The sequence below is a fragment of the Ursus americanus genome, chromosome 6 (assembly GCF_024610735.1).
Source record: "Ursus americanus isolate L20-20 chromosome 6, mUrsAme1.1.p, whole genome shotgun sequence".
Classification (NCBI taxonomy): domain Eukaryota; kingdom Metazoa; phylum Chordata; class Mammalia; order Carnivora; family Ursidae; genus Ursus; species Ursus americanus.
The window spans coordinates 67740732-67766000 of NC_142132.1; the positions used below are offsets into that span (position 1 = coordinate 67740732).

General features: G+C 43.0%; 2 protein-coding genes across 2 annotated transcripts; one reads left to right on the forward strand and one right to left on the reverse strand.

Moving 5' to 3' along the window:
- Positions 1-7037: 7037 nt before the first annotated feature.
- On the reverse strand, positions 7038-11865 carry EXOC8 (exocyst complex component 8). Its single transcript, XM_045783570.2, has one exon. The coding sequence runs from the start codon at positions 11733-11735 to the stop codon at positions 9558-9560; it is 2178 nt and encodes a 725-aa protein (XP_045639526.1). The 5' UTR covers positions 11736-11865; the 3' UTR covers positions 7038-9557.
- Positions 11866-11998: 133 nt separating this feature from the next.
- Positions 11999-24753, forward strand: SPRTN (SprT-like N-terminal domain). The gene is made up of 5 exons (XM_045783454.2): positions 11999-12587; positions 13573-13672; positions 18299-18427; positions 21123-21387; positions 22337-24753. The coding sequence occupies exons 1-5, from the start codon at positions 12367-12369 to the stop codon at positions 23083-23085; spliced, it is 1464 nt and encodes a 487-aa protein (XP_045639410.2). The 5' UTR covers positions 11999-12366; the 3' UTR covers positions 23086-24753.
- Positions 24754-25269: the final 516 nt, after the last annotated feature.

The following is a 25269-nucleotide window of genomic DNA, read 5'->3' on the forward strand; positions in this document are numbered from 1 at the left end:
ACCTCACTGAGTTTCCTTCTTCTGGATTTTTGCCCCATAATGTTTCACTCCCTTGTTAGCTCTGCAATGCCTTTATGTTCTGACATCCGTTCTGTGGCACCCCTGAGTATCCCGTGGTTCAATCTAATGCCGATACTAGTTAGTGGACTTAGTGTAGATCCCAGTGGTTAAAGATCCTCAGACCCACAAGACTGCCCACACATCAGGTGCTAGCGGCAAGTCCTTGGTGTCTTCAACCCACCCTCACTTCTGCCCATCTAGCTATAATTTTGGGGTATCCCATGACCCCCCCAAGGTTTGATATGTAGCTAGAATAACTCGAACTCAGGAAGGGCTATATTTACAGTTTTATTATAAAAGATACAACTCAGGGACAGCCAAATGAAAGAGACACATAAGGCAAGGCCTGGAGGGGATGGAGGACCACCGGAGTCTGTCCCTGTGACGTCTGGATGTGCTATCCCAGTGCCTCCACACGTCCACCAACCAGGAAGCTCCAGGAGCCTTGTTCAGTTTTATCGAGGTTTCTTCCCATAGGCCCACTAGATAAGATCACCGGCCATATGATTGACAATCTCCAGTTTCCCTGCCTCCTGGGGTTTGGGGTGCGAGGGCAGAGAGTTCTAATCTCTAGTCACATGGTTAGTTTGCTGGTGACCAGTCTCCATCCTGGAGCTATCTAGTGTCCCACCAGGAGTCACCATATTAACATAACAAAGATACTCCTATCACTTTGGGAAAATTCCACGAATTGAGAAGCCTTGTGCTAGGACCAGGGAGAAACACCAGATAAGTACTTTTGTTATGCTACAGCCTTCAAATATATTCCTTGCATATGCATTTTGTATAGTTCTAGTTGTTTTCAGGGAGGGACCGGTCAGAAATACCTAGTCCACTATAAATGGAAGCAAAATTTTCTTGATCATCAACAAATAGAATTTAATGAAAAAAGAGCAAGAGAAAGGAGAGAGTAAGGACACAGGACTGGACCAATAACAAGGGAGTAGGTAAAACAGTAGGTAAAAAGAAAACAAAGCACAAAAAGGAATGATTTTTTACAAGGAGAAATTGATGGTAGAAGGGTACTTTTGGGGCAAAGATAAAGATTTCAACATTTTTAAAATTAAAAAAAAATTTTTTAAGATTTTATTTATTCGTCTGTCAAAGAGAGAGAGAGCACCAGCCAGGGAAGAGGCAGGCAGAGGGAGAAACAGATTCCCTGCTGTGCAAAGAGCCCGATGTGGGACTCGATCCGAGGCTCTGGGATCATGACCTGAGCCAAAGGTAGATGCTTAACCGACTGAGCCACCCAGATTTCTCTCAATATTTTTTTTTAGTTCTGCATCTTGCAAACTTTACTCTCCATTTCTTTGGTGTCTCACCCCCATTTCCTAAATGGCTATTTAGCACTTGTAATGTGGCTAATATATCCTAGGAACTGAGTTTTATTATTATTATTATTATTTGATAACCTATATTTAAACAGCCACAGGTGGCAAAGGGACTACATATCGGACAGTCCAACTTCAGATTGGATGTTTCATCTGTTAGAGAAAGACTAGAACCACCCACCCCACAGTCCCCTTGCATCCTTCCCAGCTTCCCAGCATAGTGAGGGCTGCGAGTCTAGGGCTGCAGGAATGTGCCTGGTATCTCCTTTGATAAGGCTCGCTCAAAATAACTCACTGAGACCTCAAGCTCCAGGCGACAGGGTCTAAGTGTTACAACTCTCAATTAGGTATGAAAACGTGATTTTCTTTTCCAGAAAAAGAACTTGAGGTAGGGGAAAGAACAAGAATGAGGGCTACACAGAAGAGAGGTGATACCATCACCACATGGGAAAATGAAAATGGGTGACATCTTTATTGGGGAGTTGTTACATAAATAGATCCGTTTTCCAAAATTTTAGAGCTAAGATTTATACATAACGGTGTGTGTAAAGTTTATCTCCAGCAAAACTGTAAGTAATAATAATAATTAACCCAGTGGGGATGGGCAGTGTGTGGACGTGTTGGGTATGGTTGAAACAATGACAGAATGTTGACAATTGTTGAAGCTGGGCAATGAGGACATGGGATTCTTTATACTCCTGTTATTCTCTATATGTTGAAAAAATTCAAAAATAAAAGTCTTTAAAAATAAGTCTTCTTAGGGGCACCTGAGTGGCTCAGTCGGTTAAGCGTCTGACTCTTGATTTCGGCTCAGATCATGATTCCAGGGTTGTGAGATTGAGCCCTGAGTCGGGCTCCATGCTCAGTGCAAAGTCTGCTTGAGATCCTCTTTCTCTCCTTCTGCCTCTCCCCCTGCCCTCTCTTTCCAAAAAAGAAAAAAAAAAGTATCCTTAGACCTCACAGGTATGTATAAAAAAAGTGCTAGAAAGACATACCACAGAATGGTAAGAGTGGCTCTTATTTCTAAGATCTCATACTTAAAAATGTTTTTCTTACTTGATGTTTTGGGAAGGTGGTATGTACAACTATGGAAAAAACTCTGCAGTGTGTTTCCATGCCTGCCTCCATCTACTCAGTTCTAGCTGCGCGGACTCCTTCAGAATTTCTAGGCAAATATAAAGCCATAGTTTCTCCTTTTTACTCCTAAAGTAGCACACTGTATGATTATTCTGCACTTGGCCTTACACTTCACAACATATTTTATTTTTTTTAAGTAATCTCTCTATCCAATGTGGGGCTTGAACTCACAACCCCAAGATCAAGAGTTGCCTGCTCTGCCCACCTGAGCCAGCCAGCCACCTCTTCTAACAACATAGTTTAGTCCCCTGCAGTACCTAGAGAGGCCATTCATTGTTAAGCTGCGTGGTGTTACATTGTATTGGCCTCTGGGGGGTCTCCTCTGTGCTGTTACAAAAACTGTGACCTGTTCCGTAAAACCTGTTGCAATATTTTTGTATCTTTCTTTCCTCCTTCTGGTATTCTCATTACAGCATGGGACTTTTTTTTTTTTTTTTTTGAGAGAGAGAGAGAGAGAAAGAGCATGGGGGAGTGGAGGGGAGAGAGAGACTCTCAAGCCGACTCCCCACTGAGCGTGGAGCCCAACATGGGGCTGATCTCACGACCCTGAGATTGTGGCTGTAGCCAAAATCAGAAGTCAGACGCTCAACTGACAGAGCCACCCGGGCGTCCCTACAATATGTTACACTTCTTATGGTTGTTCCTCAGTATTTGGGTATTCTGGGGTTTTGTTTGTTTTTGTTGTTTTTTGAGGGGGGGGTTGTGGTTTTTTGGTTTTTTTTTTTTTTTTTTTTTTTTTGTCTTTGCTCCTTTTGCTTTGCAGTTTTCAAGGATTCTCTTGATACATCCTCCAGCTCAGAGATTCTTTCCTTGGCCAGGTCCAGTCTGCTGAGCAGCCCGTCAAAGGCACTCTTCATTTCTATTGCAGTGTGAGTTTTCATTGCTGTTTTGTTGTTTTTTTCATCTCTAGCATTTTTTTCTTTAAAGATTTTAGTTATTTATTTGAGAGAGAGCGCACACATAAGCAGTGGGGAGAGGGAGAGGGACAAGCAGATTCCCTGCTGTGCAGGAAGCTTGATGGGGGGGCTCAATCCCAGGACCCCGGGATCATGATCTGAGCCGAAGGCAGACGCTTAATGACTGAGCCACCCAGGAGTCCCTCTAGCCTTTCTTTTTAATTCTTTCTTAAGATTTCTATCTCTCCGCTAATATTGCCCGTCTGTTCTTGCAGCCTGTCTACTTCATCCATTAGAGCCCTTGGCATGTTAATCATGGTTGTTTCCAATTCCCAGTCTGATCATTCCAACATCCCTGTCATGTCTGGTTCTGATGCTCGCTCTGTCTCTTCACATTGTGTTTTTGCCTTTTGGTATGTCTTGCAATTTTTTTCTTGTTAGCTGGACGTGGAGTTACCAGGAAAAAGGAACTGCTGTAAATAGTCCTTTAGTGAGGTGATGGTGAGTGTGGGGGAGCAGAATCCTATCATCTAGTGATTAGGTCTGTCTTTCAGTGAATTTCGGAAGTGTTTCTCGGCTGTTTTCTTCTCCTTGGCATGGGGGGTGGGGTGCGGACAGGATGGCTAGAGTGGGCTGGGGCTGGGCATTCTCCCTTTCCCTGGTAATACACCAGCAGGTTATACGCCAGCAGGTTAGGCTCAGGTTAACTAGTCTCCCCTGGGGGCAGGTCTTGTTAAGAAAACCAGAGTGCTCTATTGCATTTCAGAATGTTCCCTGTCCTGCCCCCTGCTGGAACCCTGAGGGGTTTCCCTCCGATACTTAACTGTGAGAGCCTGGAATGGGGGTGTTAGTTCACAATATAGCGGGATTTCCCCTTAGGACTGGGTCCCCTGGGAGTTTTTAACTCTGAGTTGTGGTCATGGAGTCTCCAGCTTTGGTCCGTTATGATTGAGGTTTCTCTACTGCTCCCCCACTCCCTGCCCTGGTTTCCGCAGAGGTTTCTCCTTGAGCCTCTGCTCCTCTAAAATAGGACTTCCCGCATTTGCCCGCCGGTCTCTCCAACCTTGGAGCAGTTGGAGCTCTTGTAGATCCAAGACGACTTGTTGGTTTTTCGGTCTGTTCAGCGTTTTACTTGTCAGAACTGAGTGTGACATATGAGCTTATGTGCAAAACAGGAAACTAGAACTGTGCTTAAAACTTATTCATAAATCACATCAGTTGAATGGGTAAATTTAATTTAGGAAGTATGCAAATATTTTTTTGTAGGATAAATCTTCAAAAGTGGATTGTAGGGTCAAAGGGTTTGCATAATTCTGTGGTTTTAAGTCTTGCCAACTTGCCAGTGCCCCAGTTTACAGTAATTCCCACCAGCCATGTCTGTCTGAGACGACACACACAAATATTTTAGAGACTTTTCAACACTGGCTTGGTTTAGGTGATTTTGTTTAATGTGTTTAGCTAAGTAGATAATAAATCTGAGAGTAAGTCAACATATTAGGCCAAACTAGTCAAGAGTGACCTTTAAAAAGCAAGCTCTTGTCTGGCAACTTTCCTATTTCAAGGACACCCACTCAGCTGTTCAAAGCTTGACCACTCATTGTAGGAGCTAAGTTACACACATCTTAATGCCCAGTGAAATTTCTTCAAGTTTGACACTACTTAATTTTACCAATTACAAAGAATTCAATAATGTACAAATTGTTGTTAATAGGGCACCTGGCTGGCTCAGTCCGTAGAGCATGTAATGCTTAATCTGGGAATCATGAGTTCGAGACCCACATTGGGCGCAGAGATTACTTAAGAAAGAAAGAAAGAAAGAAAATGTTTTATTTAACGTTTTTTTTTCCCAAGATTTTATTTTTAAGTAACCTCTACACCCAGTGTGGGGCTCAAACTCATAACCCTGAGATCAAGAGTCACATGTTCCACTGACTGAGCCAGCCACACGCCCCTAAGTGAAATGTTTTAAACAAAACCAAATTGGTGTCAATGGAAATTATCTGGTTTTGACTATCTCATTAACTCAAATCTGCCACTTTATTTTTTTAAGGAAGTTATAAATTATAACATCCTGTGAGAAGGGCGCCTGGGTGGCTCAGTTGGTTAAGCATCTGCCTTCGGCTCAGGTCATGATTTTGGGGTTCCGAAATTGAGCCCTGCATCAGGCTCCCCGCTCAGCAGGCAGTCTGCTTGTCATCTCCCTCTCCCTCTGTTCCTCCCCCCTGCTCGTGCTCTCTCACATGAATAAAAAAAATTTTTTTTAAATATCCTGTGACATAACACCTTTAATTTTAACAGAATACTACACTTGTGGAAGGATAAGCCTTTGAAATAAAGAGCAATCTGTACGAGTGAGATGTCAGCCATCAGACGTAATCCAGTAATGTAGCTCCATGGCTCAGAAGCCGGCCCTAGAGAAAGTCTAGTTCAAATCCCATCTGGGCCACTTAGGGAACTCTTTGTAGGTTGAATTACTTGCAAATTACTTCACAAAACTTCCACACTTCATAGATTGATGTGAAGATCAGATAAAATAACACGATAAAGATGCTTATCACACTGCTTGCAACACAGTGATCAGCGGTAAATGATTCCCTAAAGGAAGGTTCCCACACTGCTTATCATACTTGACTTTTTTTCATGTAAAATATTCTGATTCTTATTTTTTTGGTTCAAACGCCAACAATTCCATGAAGACTCTCCAAACTCCTCAAAAACACGTTGCCCTCTTCCTTCTCAGTATTCCCATGAAATACTGAGTATGAAAATGACAATGCATAGGGTTGTTTTTTTTTTTTTTACAACACACTGTCTGCATTCAATTAATTTAATTTGCAACACACTACCGCGTATTTAATATACTCTCTAATCTAGTTTTTCCAATTTTTATTCCCTATTTGTTTTAATTCTGAAGAATTTTAGAGAAAGCATGCTCAAATTCATTTTGTCCTTCCCCACCCCACATTACAGTCAATGTAAGGCATAGCATTCAATGCTTTTATTTTTCAATAAATAGTTTTAAATCAACGATATGTGAAAGTCCCCTCAGGATCTATATGTATTAAAAAACAGACCCTTGTTGTTTATGCTCCTAGTTCCTAGGTCAAATAGCCTCCATTGTATTTTCTTTATTTAGGGATGTGCAGATGGTATAAAATCGGCTTTTTAGAGCAAATTCATTCTGGATATCTGAAATTTTCCATTCAAGGGAGTCTGAAAAAAACTGAGATCTGATTTAATCACAATTCTGATAGTAAGCAGAACATCTATTTAAACTAGCTAACAGCTTCCTACCTGTCATCCCCATAGAGAAAGACAAAACAAAACAAAACCAACCTAGGGTCTTAAAACAGTATTTCAGGGCCACTCAGGTGGCTCAGTTGGTTAAGTGTCTGCCTTCAGCTCAGGTCATGATCCCAGGGTCCTGGGATCGAGCCCCACATCAGGTTTCCTACTCAGCAGGGAGGCTGTTTCTCCCTCTCCCTGCAGCTCCCCCTGCTTGTGTGAGCTGTCAAATAAATAATGAAAATCTTTTTAAAAAACCAAGCATTTCTGAAACGAGAACATAAGAATATTGAACCCTAATTAAAGAACATTGTAATACCAATTTTATCCAGTGTAAGAAAAATTTTAAGCTTTATTTTGATAAACATTTCAGATTCCCTCATATCACAGCATATCAATAAGCAAAATGTACATATACTGACTTTATACCCCATGTCAAGTCCCAAACTCCCAATCCTTAGGTAAGCAAGTTGCAAAATACAAGTGCCAATAACTTAACTATAGGTAATATTTTAAACAAGTGTTCAGCACTTTAAGTGAAATGAGGCTTTAATCAAAAAGAGACTTAATTCCACAGGGTGTCTTTTTTCAGCAATAATTAATCCAATCACATCTGTGATTCCGAGCTCAAGTGACAGTGTTTCATTTGAAGCAGACAAGAAAAGGCAATGAACTCTATAGGGGTATATTACAGTATGTGCTATATTTTTGGACAATCTCTAAACTGCATTCGATTTTTAGGACTTGTTTTGGAGTCTAACGAGACAAGAATTAGAGGGAAGAGCTCTGACTCCACTTTGAGGAATGGTACACAATGGCTCTGTCTTGGCGCAAAGATACATTATGACACTGGTGGTCTTTGATCAACTCCCCACACTAATTGAATCACCACGGGCCGACTTCCTTCAGCTACAACTTTGATTAAGGAACACACAAATTTTACCCAAAGAAAATTCTGTACTTCCAGTTTTAAAAAGCAGACAGTTCCGTTAAGAAGCAACCATTTAAATATCTGAGTATACACATTCAAGTTTTTACAACTTCATGCCTTAAGTTTTGATTTCAGAAGTATCATTTCATGGACCCAGCATCAGATATTTACACGTTTTATACAATATAATTTTAGAAACTGTAAGCTGCACAAAATAATCATAACATTGTTATCAAATTCAAGTTTCCAGTGATCTTAAAAAAGGCAAATTATAGCTGTTTTTGCTCAGCTGAGATATCCAGTTATGGTTATTATCTAGAAAATCCTAAATTTATGTGAAAAAAGTAATCAAAGAAAATCTGTAACTTTGATAATTTTCAACCTTTAAAATGCATCGCTAAAAATAAATAAAAGGACTCCTCTGGCAGTGAGTAACCGAGTCAAGGAGCTTTGCAAACCCTAAGCCACTCTTGGAAGCTATTTTAGGTTTTACATAATTTCCAGTCTTAATACCACTATTTTAATTCAGATAAAAGACATAACCTTTGGAAGTCCTTGGCATCAGAAACGGCACTTTTGGACAAGAATCACAACTGGAAGCTAGAGGAAAAAATGGATCTTAGCACAATTTCTCTCAAAGTATGGGGACTCTTACATAATCAATGTACAAGAGAAGCAGTAGTTCAGAAATCTTGGGAACCTCCAATTTCTTTAGCTATTTTTGATTTACTAAACAATCTGAAATAAGCATTATATTTAAAGAAAAAGGAAAACACACAAAAAACGAGAAACAGGCAGTATGTAGCATTTTAGCAGGAGTCAACAAGAGTTCTTTTCCTCCCTGGCTTTGGGCACATTGTCTCACCTTTTTTGTTGTCCACTTGGATACAAAAAAAACAAAACCAAATTTCCGCTCAAAGCAGTTAGACTGGAGAACACTGTAGGGTTTACATATGATTTTTTTCTAATTTCCCATCTGCCCAGACCCTGAAGTCTAAATAAATATTTCAATAAAAACTTTTCTCCCATTTGCATTAGTCTGAGCCACTATATAATTTACTGGGAAAGTGGGGGAAGGCAGCTAAAAAATCATTGGTGGCTACCAGGTTCCTGTCTGTCCTGTTCTGGTGGTTTTCTTTTAATCATTTTAATTTTTTTTAGGATGATAAGGACAAAAGCTACGGCTGGAAATTCACACAGTTCAGGAATGTGTTGAACGAAAATTTACCATAGTCCTTAAGGTTCAAGTATTAGAAAGCTGCTAATTAGCAGGTGGACATAATTAGCCACTCAGATGACACTGGCAACGTTTGCTGAGCTGTTTTTATGAAAGCTTCCCCTTGTATTCTTGAAGGATCCAAGCATTTGAGTCCACAAACTAGCCACTTTCAAGAAGGAATTCTTTTGACCAAAATTTACCCTAAAACCAATGTTCTCAATTCCTTTCTTTTCCTGAAATTTGTTTGATCACGTTTTAAGGTGGGGAAGTGTATGAAGCGGGGGGTTTTGTATGGTACTGTACTCTTATTTAAGAGACCTAACGTTTTAGTGAACTGGGAAACCTCACGACATACTTACACTCTACATATTTATAGATACTCTGTGCTACGTAATACAGACTGGAAGAAAGTGTGTTTTGACCCCAAAGGATACACTGAAATGCTGTAGTGTGACAATATATTCATTGGAGAGTTAGCATAATTTAAAAGGAAAGTGTATATTTTAATAATTCCAATGTTCTGTTATTTGGGCTTACTTTTAACTTTTTTCCTTTTGATTCTGCATTTCTATTTAAGAGGGCGTCTTTTATTTTTAAGCTGTGTTTAAGACTATAAAGAATATGCTAATGCAACTTAATATAAATATAAATAATATATAAGCAATATATATGCATACATAGACACAGAGCCGCGGGTATCAGACCACTGACGTCGTACTTTCGGGGTTCACACGAATAAGTCTAGATGCATTCCTCAGGTCCTGGAGTTGCTTGGCGGGTTTCCCCACACCTTCTTCAAACCTTTTTTCCACCACAGGGAGGACGGTCTCATACAGAAAGGATGCATTCTGTCTGATAAAAGCCTTTTTCTCTGGATCCTGCTCACACCGAAGGCTGTAATCCACATGCTGCACGGCAACCAAAATGATCTCCACCAGGCTCTCCAGAAGCACCATGTGCAGCTCCGGGAAATACAGCTTCAGGGCTTCTTCCAAGAAGCCCATGGTCTGTTTGGTGAAGGCAACCACGGTGTAACTCAGGTTCACCCAGCAGTCATCCCCCGTGTACTGCTCAAAGTTTCGGACCCCACAACTCTTCATCTCCTCTTTGAGCTTGCCCAGGGCCTCTGGGGTCATCAAGTTCATCCTCCTCCACATCTCCTCAGAGTTGCGATGTTTAGTGGCTTCGATGATGATTTCTTTGTAACTGTGCAAGGCCCCTTGGATGTCTTTCACCAGAAGGGCATGGATGATGAAGGTGAGGTCGAGTCCGATGTCACCCAGTTGCTGACAGTGCTCCTTTGCCACTTTCACACACTCCGCCGCGGTAGAGAGGCTCTCCTTACTATCAAACACCTGCTTGCTAAAAGCATCCACAAACATGCCCATGGCTGATCTCGCCCAGACCACAAAGGCAGAATAGCAGCCACTGTCAGTGCCTGCAAAATCTGTCTCAAATTCCCGTGCAGTCTCAAGAAGGCTGGTAAAGAAGACATGGCACAGCTTATGAATGTAGAGTAAGGTGGCACCTTCGATGCGAAGCTGGCGTATGGCAGTGTGCACAGCGGCTGCCCTGTTTCTCAAGAACAGCTCACAAGCCTTTGTGCACTGGCCAAGCCGGATTAGTTGAGAAACTGCCCTTCGGGTAGCCTTGGGACCACCTCTCAGGGAACGATCTGGGGAGAGTTCGAACACTAGCACCTCGGTGAGCTGCCGGACACGCTCATCCACTTTAGCCCTTAGTTCTTTTACAGGAGGTGGACTGGGCTTATCCTCCAGGTAATGGTTCAATTTATCCAGCAGGTCAACGGCTCCTTCAAAGTCCCTCTGGGCAATACAGACATCCAAGTCTTCAGGCAACTCCTGGATCCATTCCATTGAGAGATCCACCTTCTCCTCTTCTACCTCAGGAATAGCTGGTTCGTCGTCTTCTTCATCCTCAAATGGGTTACTGGCCTTGGAAGTCACCTGGGGTGGTCCTCGAGGGGCCGCTGCCTCCTCCTGCTCCCTTCGTCTTTTTTCACTGAGGGCCCTCTTGGTTTCCTCCAGCACTTCCAGCCACTCTCGTTTGATTTTAGCATTTTCCGCCTGAAAAATACGGCTCTCGGGAAACATTAGCAGCTTGAACATGTCCTTCATGGGTGGGTTGTCCTTGACATTGACCACGGCCAAACCATCCAGGGGATAGAGGGCGTTGTAGCGATACATCCCCCGCCGCTGTGGCAGCCAGGTGGCCACCAGCAAACAGTCGTTCATGAGAAAGCCGTGCACCCGCTGCAGTTGGGCCATGTGGTCAGCCTCGTATTCCACCAGGTCCCCGTTGTACACCAGGTACTGCCCCGGAGTCTCCAGCAGGTGCCTGCAGCCTTCCACCTTCTCAAGCAGGGTGGTAAGAGTGCGCTGCTTCCCTTCCTCGCCCGGACCCGAACTGTCGCGGGAGGCGCCCCCGGGAGTGGGAAAAAAGCCGGCCTGGCCCCGCAGGTGGTCTCTGCTCCCCGCGCCACCTCCCCCTTCCTCCCCTCCGGAGGCCGCGGCAGCCCCAGCGGCGGCGGCAGCCGGCAGAAGGGTAAGCGGGATGCTCTCCAGGCTGCTCTTCTGCTCGGTCAGCAGATGGCTGAGCTGATACATCTCGCTCTCCAGGTAGGAGATCTCGCGGGCCGTCTCTATGAACTGCCGGTAGTTCTGGTAGACGTTGCGTTTCAGGTTCTGCGCCGTCTCCTCCGCCAGCGCCTGGATGCGCTGCCGGTGCTCCTGCAGGTCCCGGTCCCCGTCCGACTGCTGCGAGAGCTGCTTCACGTACAGCCGCGCCTCAAAGCCCCCTGACTCCAGCTGCCGCCGCAGGCGGGTCGCCCCACTGTCCGACATCGCCATCGCCATTTCCGTCGGAGTCTCACGCAGTCACTGTCACTATCGCCGCCGCCGGTACCTCCGCTGTCGAGACCCACCCAAGCCCCGCCGAGCTCCAGGGCTGAGGAAGCAGGATGGAAGAGAGACGAGTACGCCTGCGCCGGGGTCTGAGCTTCAGACACTGCGCCTGCGCAGGGGCCGGGCGCAGACACCGCGCCTGCGTAGGAACGCCCGCCGTCTAGGGCTCATGCGCCGGAGGCGCTATTGCGGAAGAGAGTAGAGGGCGAGGCAGACTGACGTGGGTACTGCGCATGGGCTGAGCGTGACGCTGGTGTTTGAAGTTAGTCCCGAAGTGTAAAGGCGGTAACCAGTTTCCTGAAACCTTCCTCGAGTCCAAGCCCCGGGAACCCACGTTTTGAGCCCACTGGGAGGTGTCATGCCTAGTTCTCCTTTTTAAGCCCCAGAATCTCGGCTTCGGCGTTTGGGGCAAACTCAGTTCTCGTTCTAGAGCCAGTTATTCCTGAGTTCTCGCGATACCGGCAGGCCGACCCGAGAGCAGCCCGAGAGCCGGTATCTCCTAGAAACTCGACCAGGCCCTCGGAGCTTCAGAGACGTGGAGCTAGCTTAACGCCGGCGGGCGCCGCCTGGGATCCCGGCAGAGATGGATGAAGATCTGGTGTTGGCGCTACGGCTTCAGGAGGAGTGGGACTTGCAGGGGTCGGAACGCGACCGGGCCCAGGCGCCCCTGTCGCTGGTGGACGCGTCCTGGGAGTTGGTGGATCCAACCCCGGATTTGCAGGCCCTGTTCGTGCAGTTCAATGATCGGTTCTTCTGGGGCCAGCTGGAGGCCGTCGAGGTGAAGTGGAGCATGCGAATGACTCTGTGAGTCCCGAAACCCTCTGGGGAAACGAGAGCGGCTGGCAGCTGCTCTGCAGCCCCGGGCCCTGGGCTTCTCTTCCTTCTCTGCCGCGATGGGCCCCGGGGCCGTGAAACGCAGGGGTCTTGTTTTGGCCCACCAGCTCCTCTCGGTGTATCTCTCTCTTCCCTACTCTCTCTCCCGCTCGAGCAACTTTAAACTGTGTGGCCCATCCCGGTAACAGTTTGTAAAGGACACAGTGAGAGAAAAGGATGTGTCTTTGGATCTCCCCTCACTTGAAAATGAATTAACACATTTCAGACCCAGGAGGGAGAAGCACCCAGAGTCAGCCCCTAAGAAAGAATGCGGAGGAGGCAGCCAAGCCTCCCAAGGATGTGTGTTGTCCTCTTCTATGCTCCTTGAGATATCACCACTTAGTAGTGAGCTCAGGTGTTAGAAGGGGAACGGGGTTGACGTTTCCATATCTCTGGACCCAAAGGATCTTCGGGGATGCCTCTAACAGGATATACACTAAGACTGAGAAATCCTGATTTGAAATAACCTGTTCCTGCACATGAACAGAGTTAACAAGTTTAAGATGGGGTTGTATACCGCGGTGCTTGTTTTTGAAGCGATACAAAACAGCCTAAAGTAAGACAGATTAAGTTTAACACAAAACTGTGTTTAAAGATCAAATCTCCTTCATAAAGGCTTCTATTACAGTTTTGGAGATGGGCTAATGGAGATCTGGCTGTTAACCCAAACTGCTCATAATTTGTAGGGAGGAGACCGGGAGCAGCAGAACAGGATTGTCCTCTTTGGGCTCCTGCAGCCTGGCTAGGGCAAGGGACGCGCGTTATGCTTAACACACCTCTTTCACTGGGGTGCAATGCAAGTATCTCCTAACAAAGAGAGAACAAAGTTCACTAGTGTGAAGAATTTACTCTTCCATCTCTGTTTCCCTTTTGTGTATGTTAGGTAAATAATGCTTTTGTGGTGGTTGTTTTCCAGGTGTGCTGGGATATGCAGCTATGAAGGGAGGGGTGGAATGTGTTCCATCCGTCTCAGTGAACCTCTTTTAAAGTTGAGACCAAGAAAGGATCTCGTAGAGGTATTCTTTGCATAAACTTGATTCTTAGCTGAATAATTTAAAAATGCTTATTACCGATTTAGACTGCTGTGAATTAACCTGTAAACAAAACAAACAAACAAACAAACAAAACAACCTGTTTTGCAAACTTTAACCGCAGGGCGAATGATAATGATTACTTTCTGTTTTTACGGTTCTTCACAACTAAAGGCTTTCAAGTGTATTATCTAATTTGACCTTCACAACAACCCTGTCTATGTACAATGTGTGTTGTCCTCCTTTTTATAAATGAGGACGTTAAGGTTCAGAGAGGGTACGTACCTGGCTTAAGTTACATATTTAGCAGCAGAGAAAAAATTAGGACCCGTATCTTCCTACTGAGGCACACAAATTTTGATTCTCTGTTCAGCCACCATGGTGCTGCCCTCCCAGAATATCTACCTGAGCTGGTATAACGAGCCAGCATGGGCGAGGGCACGCTTCACTAGCAAAATGGAGCAGTAGGAGCTCCCAGATTATGGTTAGTTGAGTTTAGAAGATGCCTGAAATTCCCCGAGATGCACCCAGTGTGACTGGTCTTGCCCCAGTTATGTCACTTGAAACGTATGCATGAAAGAGGATAGGGTGGTAGAGGTTGGATGGGAAATATGTTAAAACATGCTTGGAAATAACAAAAGATGGTGGTTTTTTTAGTAATATTTTTTATTATATTATGTTAGTCACCATACAGTACATCCCTAGTTTTTTATGTAAAGTTCCATGATTCATTACTTGTGTATAACACCCAGTGCACCATGCAATATGTGCCCTCCTTAATACCCATCACCGGCCTATTCCATTCCCCCACCCCCCTCCCCTCTGAAGGATGGTGTTTGTAAGGATAATAAAAGGTAATGGGTTTCAGAACAATGTGAATATACATCACATTCCAGAACTGTACACTTAAAAATAGTTAAAATGGTTAATTTTATGTTATGTGCTTTTTACCACAATTAGAAAAAAAGGTAAAGCTACTAAGTTTAAAATGGTACAACAGAAATAGTTAAGAAAGAAAGAAAGGAGGAATAAAGGAAAAAAGCCCTGAAAAAAAAAAGGCATAAAGGCAGTATCAGTAATTATATTAAATGTAAATAGACTAAGCACTAGTTAAAGATATGGAAAGAGATGTGCTGAAGATAAAGACACATGCACTAAATGTAGAAGGTTGGAAAAAAGTATTTCATCCAAACAATAACAGAAAGCTGTTGTATCAGACTGAAGATTTTAAGGGACGAAGTTTTACTAGAAAAAAAGGTTAACATTTTAGAATGATAAAATAATCTGTTAAATAAAAACACATAGTTTGATCCTGAAAGTAATAATATAACTTTAAACTACATGAAGCATAAATTACTAGGAGCAAAAGGAGAAATAATTCACAATCATAGTTGCAGATGTTAACACAACTCTCTTGGTAACACAGTGACTAAGCAGGAAAAAAAAGTAGGCATACAAAAAATTTGAACAAATCAGCCTTATGAGGAGCCCTAGTTAGAACAGTAGTTGCTTAATGAATATTATGTAAATGATTAAACACACACAATTTTTTTTTGAAGGTAATGGGCAAGAAGAGATTGGGAAATGTGTGGTAATGCTATCGAGTGAGCATTTGCTGTTGGCAGAAAGTTACAATATCAAATCGGGGTAAGAAGGACCAAGGAAGAACAGTGTGACTCTGGTCTATACATAGAGTATGACCTAAATTATTATGCAGAGGATTCAGAAAAGGAAAAGATTTTGTCTGGTTGAGGACAAAGAAGAAAAGCTTCATGCTCGTGTATTTTTTGACTACTGACATCACCGCTCCTCCCACTTATTCTTAATGTATTGAGCACATACTGTGTGCCGGATTTTGGACTAGATTAACCAGCATTAATCTAGTTAATAGTTAATCTAGTATGTATAGCCCTGCCAGATCAGGATATCCCCATTTTGGGGATGAGGAGCGTGTTGTAACTTGTCCAGGGTGTTGTACATGATAGGCTCCAGTTTCCCTGGCTCTAAAGCTCTTGTCCTATTCCCTGTACCATTCGGGCTCATTACTACCACTTTATGATTGTTACTTCTAATTAAAACATGGAGGTGAGCCTTACGGGACAGACTGGATTCTGCCCACTAGAGCTGGTAGAGGAAAACTCCTCTTGGCAGAAGGAATGGGCATGCTGTGAACAAAAGTGAGGCATGAAACTTTGGGCATATTGAGGACCAGAAGTAGTTGATTTTGGCCAGATAGAGAACAGTGGTGGGAAGTAGAGGTGTTTTGGGACCGTGTTGAGTAGAGCCTTGAGTCTAGCCTAATGTGGAAGATGGTAGGTATATAAAAATAGAAGTTGTTCAGTATGGTGCCGTGTGCCATTTTCAAGGTATTTAAATTGAACCCAAAATTAGGAACCTAAATTTATTTCTCCTTTGTAAGATAGTTACTGATTATTACTTTAGAATATTGGAAAACATTTGAAATATAGAATCCCCTTTGAGTCCCAAAAGAGTGGCATTTACTTGAAAAGATTAAGTTCATTTTCAGAGGTGGAGTTGATAATTTTAAAAGGGATGTTTTCATAATGAAAGTTAAAATTTTTGAGTCACCCATTTTTCTGTTCAGCATAATTTGATAAGACTACAATTCATTAATGGCAATCTAGTTCTTCTGATGGAAATTCTTTGTAAAAAAGTTATGAACAAGGTTTGCTTTTGAAGACCTTTATGACTTTCCCTTTTTTTTAAAAAAGAAATATTGTTTGTTTGTTTGTCTGTTTTTTAAGATTTTATTTATTTATTTGAGAGGGAGAGTGGGAGGGAGAAGCAGACTCCCCATTGAGCAGGGAGCCTGATGCAGGGCTCGATCCCAGGACCCCGAGATCATGACCTGAGCCGAAGGCAGACGCTTCACTGACTGAGCCACCCAGGCGCCCCATGACTTTCACTTTTTAAAAAAATGTATTCCTGTTTCTTTAGGATACATTATGAAACAGCAGCCTTAAATACGTTTGTGAATTTTGCACCTACACTTCTGCATCCTTGGTGTGGAAATGAGCAGTAGGCCGTTTTAATTCAAAGAAGATTTATGTAAATTCAGATGAAATTTGGGCCAGTCACAGGATTTATCATATGCTATTCCCTAGAGCAGTAGGTTTTATTGTTTGTTTGTTTTGAAATTTTACATGATTCAAAAATCCCAAAACTATAGAAAGCTATACACATAGAAACGTCCTACCCCACCCTTCTCTATGCTGAACTCCCCAACTGCTATAGGATACTGTTGTTATTAGTTTCTTTTTTGTTTCATTGTTCTGTTTTGAAAATATATTTTCTAAAGATTTATTTATTTATTTGAGAGAGAAAGTGAGCATTTATCTGGGAGGGAGAGAGGATGTGGGAGACAGAACGTCAGGCAGCGTCTGCGCTGAGTGTGGAGCTGGATATGGGGCTCGATCCCACAACCCTGAGATCATGACCTCAGCTGAAACCAAGAGTCAGACGCTTTGCCAGCTGCGCCACGCAGGCGCCCCTGTTTTGCAAATATTTATGTCCATTCTCATTCCCTCTCCTGATCACCTAACATACTTCTTATACAAAATACTGTGTACGTTCTTCTGTATTTTGCCTTTTTCCTTAAAACAGTATACCCTGTAGGTTTCTCCAAATGATTTCATAGAGATCTTTTTCGTTCTATTTTAAGTCTATAGAATTCCATGATGTGGATTTTCTGTAATTCCTTCAGCCAGGCCCCTATTGCCAAACACTTCAGTCTTAACATGAGAAACAGTGCCAAAATGAAAATGCCTGGTACACGTGACCTTTCATATTAGTCTCAGGATTGCTGGGTCAGAGGATAAATGCATTTGCAGTTTTGTGAGACGTTACCAAATTCTCCTCCGTGGGGGTTTGTACCATTTTGCAGTCCCATCAGAGATCGATGGGAATGTTTTTTTCCCTTAGCTTTACTAATGGTGTCAAACTTCAGGAGTTTTCCTGATCTAGACAAGCAGAAGTGACTTACTGGTGTAGCATTAGTTTGTATTTGTTTTTATAAATGAAGTTGCACATTTTTTTCATGTTTATGGTTTATCCTAGTTTTCGATCATTTGAAAATTTGGTTTCTAAAACTTCTAGCATTGACAGAAGCTTTATATTTCTATTTCTGTGAACCTATCTATGACCTTTGCCCACTTAAAAATTGGGTTATTGGTCATTTTCTGTTGACGTTAGTAGCTCTTTATATTTTAAGAATTAGTAGCCTGGGAGATGCATTGCACATCCATCGTTCTGAATTTGTCTTTTCAGTCACTGTGTTTTCTCCCCCACACAGAATTTTAAAGTTTTTATGTAGTTGAGTTCATTGATCTTTCCTTTTGGGTTTGATGAGTTAAAAAGGCTTTCTTGGAATACGGAGTTCTTACCCCGGGATCTGCAGAGCTTCGGAGAATACATGCAAAGCTTTGTGAATGTGTGCGTATGTAATTTTTCTAGAAAGACAGTTCATGACTTTATTAGTTTCTGAAAGGAGCCTGTGACCCAAACAAAGTTAAGACCCTAGGTAAAGTAAGAAAATGCATTTTTATTTTCCAAAGCACCCTAACAAATTAATTCGATTGTTTTCTGTTTCAGACCCTCTTGCATGAAATGATACACGCCTATTTATTTGTCACTAATAATGATAAAGACCGGGAGGGGCACGGCCCAGAGTTCTGTAAACATATGCATCGCATCAATCGCCTGACTGGAGCCAATATAACGGTATATGACTAAATAAGAAATAAATATAACATGTATTAATTTAATTAATTAGCTTATTAAATATTAAATAAGTATAACATTTATGATTTTTAGTAGTTATTCAGTAATTTTGGGGATTTAACTAAAAATAGACAACTGGGTAGGAACATATACTGTCCTTGAGGCTTTTCCACAGTAAGTGGTAAAACAAGTGGAGAGAAGCTGACCGCGGCCCCCCCGGGGCCTCTGAGCACAGCTTGGGCAACGCTGTATGCATGGTGGCTGCAGGCCTGCACCACCTCTGCGTCATTACTCCTGTCCCTTAGCCTCGTTTCCTTGTGATAGTCTCTGGTTTTGATTGTTCCTGTATCTGCTGCCATTTCATGTGTCGTTCGCATCACCAGGGGTCTTCCTTGCTTCATATTTCTGTGTGATGCTGTAGGAAGCAGAGCCTGGGGTCAAGGGATGGCGAACAGTGGGGCCTCCACATAGGAGGCGGAAATGAGGGCAGTAAGGATACTTACCTGCGGGTCCTTGAGGATTAAAGGAGAAAATACGCACAAAACATTGTAGCCCGGTTTGAGTACAAGTTAAATCCTAGATGTTTTTATTATTACTGATTCATTTTATCAGGTGACCATACTGTTCTTTTTCTCTTGCCTCCCACAGCCCCCTGCTTGTCTTGGTTCTGAGGGAACTTTCCAGCCCCTGTGCCACTCCTCACACATCCTCTCCCTCACATGCACCACTTCCTCTGTGCTGTGTCACATGCCCTTCGTCTTTGTGCGGGCCAGGACTGCTCCGTCCTTTGAGTATCCTTAGCAGTGCTTTGACCTTTTACAATATTTTATTCTACTTTAGGACCTCTGAACACAGGGCGGCTCTTACTTAGCTTTGTACACCTCTGTATAAGATGTGTGATGCAGCGCCGCCATGAGGGCTTAGTGAGTATTGCATCGGACGGAACCAAATAGAATATTCGTTCCCGCAAGATTATTTCCTGCCTTTGAAAGGCAGTAAAGGCCAGTGTGATGGAAGGTGGAAAGTGCTCACCTTCTGTATATTTTTTTCTAGCTGTTGGCTTTAATTTTCTAGAGAGCTTATTTAATTATCGAATAGAGTTACTTCAACATCAAGAAAGCCATTAAAAAACGGCTTGCATTTAAAAAGTCACATGAAGTCCCGACTAGCAAAAGAACTGTAGAGTTGCTGGTACAAAAGGCTTTTAGTTTCCTCATTAGCGTTTTCCCTTTAAGCAAAGTCCTGGTATAATTCCTATTGTTCAGTTGGAAGAGTATATATTCTTTTATCTTGCACGTCTGTGTGTTTTCATTTAGGAGAGGTTTTTATCGAGTGGACACCCCTTGCTTTTATAGGTTACATCCTGTTATAACAAACTCCACAGGGCATCCAGTTGCACAGTTTTATTTTAGTGACGACATCGTTAAAGAAGTCACATTCCCAGGCTGTAGGAGTTACAGGACTTGGAAGCAAAACAGAGCCAGTGCCCTGGCTGTTTGGCCAGTGAATTAAGTGAAGAATTCTCAACATAAGGGAGAAGGTGGGTGTTCCGTGCCCCTCTGTCCCCAGACCCCTGCCCTCCGGCGTCTTGTGCACCGAACAGAATGTGCACTACTGGTGTGCTTGCCAAGTCAGAGAAGTGTGTTGTTTAGGAGGGAGAGCCAGTGTAGCACTTAGCTGTAGAGTTACAGAAGGCTTCGCGTTCTTTCCCTCAGAGAGTTTATTAGAAAGTTAAATGTCTTTGTTAAAAAAAATCTCATCTATGAATGCTCCTAATCTTGTACAGTAGTAATGTTCCCCCGAGAAGACAGAAGGAAAAGGTACACGGGGTGATTTAGGATTATCAGTTTTCAGTGGTGCCCTGCTGTCCTCAGGGCCACCAAGCTGGGAGGGCTAACTTTCCTTTCAGTTAGACCGCTCTCCTCTGTAAGTAAGGTTCCTTCTAGAGGCTGAAACTACAGGATCCTGCGTAAGGACTGAAAAGCACATTTGCAGAGAATTTTCTTTGCACCAACGAATGAAGCTTTTCATTTCGCCAGGCAGCAAATACTCACTGACTGAGTCCCTTCACCATGCCAGATCCTGTAGTAGCCACTAGGGACACAAAGATGAAAACATTTGAAATCTGGGGAGCTTTTTGCCTAAGCAGAGAAAATGATGCCCCAAAAGGCTCATTACAAAGACCCGAGCAAAGAGCTTCAAGAACGTGGAGTGGCTGTAGTCATGGCTGCGGCAGGCACGATGCGGGTGTAGGTGGGGTGGAGCATTTATAGGAAATAGTCCAGAACCCTTTGGTAGTGTTACTTGTAGGGGAGAACATCAGTTGAGCAGTGGGAACAATTCTTATTTATTATGGTATTATATAAAATTGTGTCTTTATCCTAATTTTTGATTATTTTAAAATTTGATTTCTAGAACTTTTAGCATTGATAGGGGCTTTTGTGGGTTAAAAAAAATTTTTTTTGTCTTCTAATCTCCCATTTTTCTGTCTTTACACAGTTCATGAAGTATTAGCTGCCACTAGCCCATTAAAATGAACTTTTGCACAGAAGCTAAGTCTAGTCGCTGTCTTCCCCAAAGTGTCACTGCAGGAAGCTCTCAGAAACTGGAAAGTTTGCACAACGAAAGGCCGCTTACCTATTTTCTTAAACTTGTTAGCCTGCCTCCTTAACGCTGAACGCTCTCTCTCGCCCAGGTGTACCACACTTTCCACGACGAGGTGGATGAGTACCGGCGGCACTGGTGGCGCTGCAACGGCCCGTGCCAGGACCGGAAGCCCTACTACGGCTACGTCAAACGCGCCACCAACCGGGCGCCCTCTGCTCACGACTACTGGTGGGCCGAGCACCAGAAGACCTGCGGCGGCACTTACATCAAAATCAAGGAGCCAGAGAATTACTCCAGAAAGGGCAAAGGAAAGACAAAACTAGGGAAGCCGCCAATAGCCACAGAAAATAAAGGTAACTTGCTGTCTGTTCTTCCCTCTTTGCTGGGACCTCGGCTAACCCAGTAAAGCCAGTGCCGTGCTCTGGAGAACTGCTGTTAGGATGGGCTTAAGGATTCTTTCTCGTGTAGACGTTTGTAAGTGTGGACTTAGGGAAAAGAAATCCCGCTGTTTATGAAGTGACAGTAGAAGAGTGGACTCTGCTCGATGTAGATGTGAGTTACAGTAGGAATAGTTTCCACGGATAATATTGGAGGGTAAAGTACCTTTCCCTGTCTTGACTCGATGAGTCATTGGGAAGCAGAAGGCAAAGTGATTGTCAGAATAAAAACAGTAATTCAAGTAACAATGCCCGGAATCAGTCCTAACTCCACCTCTTCCTATCAGGTGGATTCTAGCCGAGTGACTTGTGCTGTTGATGTATGTATTTTTATTGGGAGAAGAATGGGAAAAGGATATGACATGTATGTGCTGGTACTTCATCTTGAAGATTTATCCCTTTCCTATGAAGTTCAGAGTAACTGCCTTTTGAAGAGGGAACCAGGTCACTATAGAGTTAATGCTTCTTCCCTTGGGAAGTTGTTGGTTGGACCCAGAAACAGAATAAGCTACTCTTCCTGAATCCAAAATGTTAAGTGAGTGGAGGAGCTAGAGAAGAATTTATGTGGAGAGAGTAGATATCCTCATTCTGTGTGAGTAAGAGGGAAGGTAAGAATGTGGGAGGAGACTTTTCCCTCTGAAAATGAATGCTAAGTGATATTCAAGGTAAAAGTTCCTTTGCTAGTAGTGTTTGGGTGATAGAACGTCTTCTCTGAATAGGAGAAGGTGTTTTTTATCCTTTGTGTTCTCTCCATCCCAGAGCCCTCTGACCGCTGCATATCGTCCTTCTCCCATTAATAGGTAATTAGCTTAACATTTGTTGCCATCTTAATTTCGAGTCAAGAAAACCTTTGCTTCTTTTGCAGATAAACCCAACAGAGGCGAGACCCAACTGTTAATCCCTTTCAGTGGGAAAGGATATGTTCTGGGAGAAACGAGCAGTTCGCCTTCATCTGGGAAGTTTGTCACTCCATATGCTATTAATAAAACCCAAGATCTTTTCAGTCAAGACCATTCAGCAAAAGCTCTCAGACCTAATTCTAAAACTGAGGCGAAATTTGAACAGAATGGTTCAAGTAAAAAAACTCCTCTAGCATCCCCTGTTCTTACTACCAGTCGCCAAAATGTCTTAAGCAACTATTTTCCTAGAGTCTCAGCTGCCAACCAGAAGGCCTTCCGAAGTGTGACTGCATCTCCAACGAAAGGCGTAACACTTGGTGACATCACTAAAAACTCCATCTCTTCTGGTTCTCAAAGAAGGGTCACCTCTTCGAAGATATCCCTGAGAAATTCTTTCAAAGCACCGGAATCAGCATCTGTGACTGCACCCCCGGATGTGAGTGGGCCTGAAGAGAAATCCCCAAGTAAACGACCCAGGCTAGAAGACAAGACTATTTTTGACCATTTTTTTATCAAGAGCGAGCAAGTACAAAGTGGTGGAAATGATCCAAAGTGGAGTTCGCATCCTACAGCTGCGACTCCGAATCCCAGCAGCTCAGCCAGCCCGCACAGAATGGTTGACTGTCCTGTGTGTCAGAATGAAGTTTTGGAATCTCAGATTAATGAGCACTTGGACTGGTGTCTTCAAGGTGATGGCATCAAAGTCAAAAGTTGAAAAAGTCTTGGAAAACAAATGGGTGTCACACGCCACCTGTATTACCCCACTAATCTAGTGTCAGCCACTCAGGAACTTCTGGTGACTACTAAGATTTGTAGCTTATGATCTGCTTAATGTTATATGAGATCGTAGCGGAAAACAGTCTGTGTTGAAAGGTGCTGTATTTTCACTCTTGCCTTGTGTATCCTATAGCCCAGCGTTTATTCTGCATGTGTACATGTGTAATTTTTAGGTGCTTTTGTTCTTTCTTGCTCTTAAAGGTATTTAAATCTGTTAATCTTTTTACTTATATACTTTCCTCAAAATATTCAGTGAGGAATCCTCTCAGGTATTTGGTTAAACTGAGTATTTCTTTAAAATGCAGAAATATTCAGTGAGGAATCCTCTCAGGTATTTGGTTAAACTGAGTATTTCTTTATTAACATTAAAATTCAGCCCTAGAACTGAAGTTAATATTCAGAACATCACACATGTTGACCAAAATTACAATCTAGAGGACAAAGCGTATCAGTTGGTTTCGGGTACTCAAAGTTTCTGGTTTTTGGTTTCTTTTTTTAATCTTGGCAGGAAATACATTTTCTGCATTTTAAAGAATTTTATTTCTGTCATCACTAAAAGGTGACAGCAGGTTTTAGGTTAAAGTACAGAAGGAATATAGTAAAATAAAATTTTTAGACTTTTACTCCTGCAACCCTGTAGGCCAGAGTTGAGCGGTTTTCTCAAAATGCAGCCAGATGAGTGGGTCAGCTGCTTAAGTAACTGGCTAAGTAACATCACAGAGTTGCCTGGTTTATGTGAACAGTGGAACATCATCTGGAAACAGTATTACGAACCTTAAGCCAAAGTCGTAACCATTATAATAAAAAGGAATACCATTTGTGCATTTAAAAAGTATAATTCTCTTTAAAAACACTGCTTTCCATGTTACAGCAAAGAGACAAAGATACTTTTATCACTTTATGGCTTTCTCATGGCTGTACCTCTAGCATGTTGGCATTTCCCCAGGAGTTTAGTTCACAGGTTTTCTTTTTTTCTGACTTTTTTTGCAACATGACCTGCACACACCTGAGGGGCCAGCTCCTAAGTGTGAACTTTGACATCGTGCTCTCCTGGGCGACCGTCACCCGGGTCAGGGAGGGAAGACGGCGGCTCCCGCAGAGGGTGGCCGTGCGGGTGCCTCTTGCCGGCCCACAGCCGCAACCTCCAGAGGTAACCACTGTTTACGTCTCATCACCACGGGTTGCTTGAGCTTGTCTTTGAACTTCATAAAGCACTACCCTCATTGCCACACGTAGAAGTTCATTCTATTTCATTGCTCTGTAGTGTCTGTCTGAATATGTCGGAGTTTATCCAACCGTTCTGATATTAATAGATGTGGGAATGAGTCCCAGCCTGGGGCTGGCTGTTATGAATAATGCTGCTAAGAACATTCTTACTCTTTCTGTTGGGTGTGTACCTGGGACTGGAAGTGCTGGGGCACAGGGTACGGGCAGGTTTGGCTTCAGTAAATTCTGCCAGCGATGTAGGAGAGTTCGTTTGTCCATCTGTCTTCACACTCTTATCAGTCCTTTTCATTTTAGCTCATCTGGTTGAGTGTTGACAAGTTTTGGTGTTTTAAGTATGAAGTTGAAAAACAGTATTTAATAAATACTTGTAGATAAAGGACTTTATGTGTATTATGTTGAATCTATGCGATTATATACTTTCATAGAGGATCATTTTCTCTTAATTTAGCAAATTATGTACAGCTAAACAGTTTTTGAGCCAAAACTGTACAAGGTTCTGTGGCAAAGAAGTAAATAAGCTGGTCCATGTCCTCAAGCTTTATTAACAGCCTAGTTCGGTAGTGAGACAAGAGCAGATTAATGTGAATGCAGAAGGTGCTCTTGACTGGTTTCTGCTGGGAGCTGGGAGGGCTTCAGGACCATCAGCACAGCTGGGGCGTCGGGGGTGTTTCCTGGAGATGCCTTTGAGTTGGATCTTCTAGGTGAGTCAGGGTAGCCTGGTAAGGAAGGATGGATGCCTCGCAGGAGCACAGGAAAGGAGTTGGAGCTAGACCAGCACTTTCTACCGGGGGAACGAAGCCATTCTGAATGAACGGAGTAAGACGTGAGGGGTAAAATGGCAGAAGGACCGCAGACAGATATAGCTAGGTGGAATTTTGAGGGTGGTGACATGTCC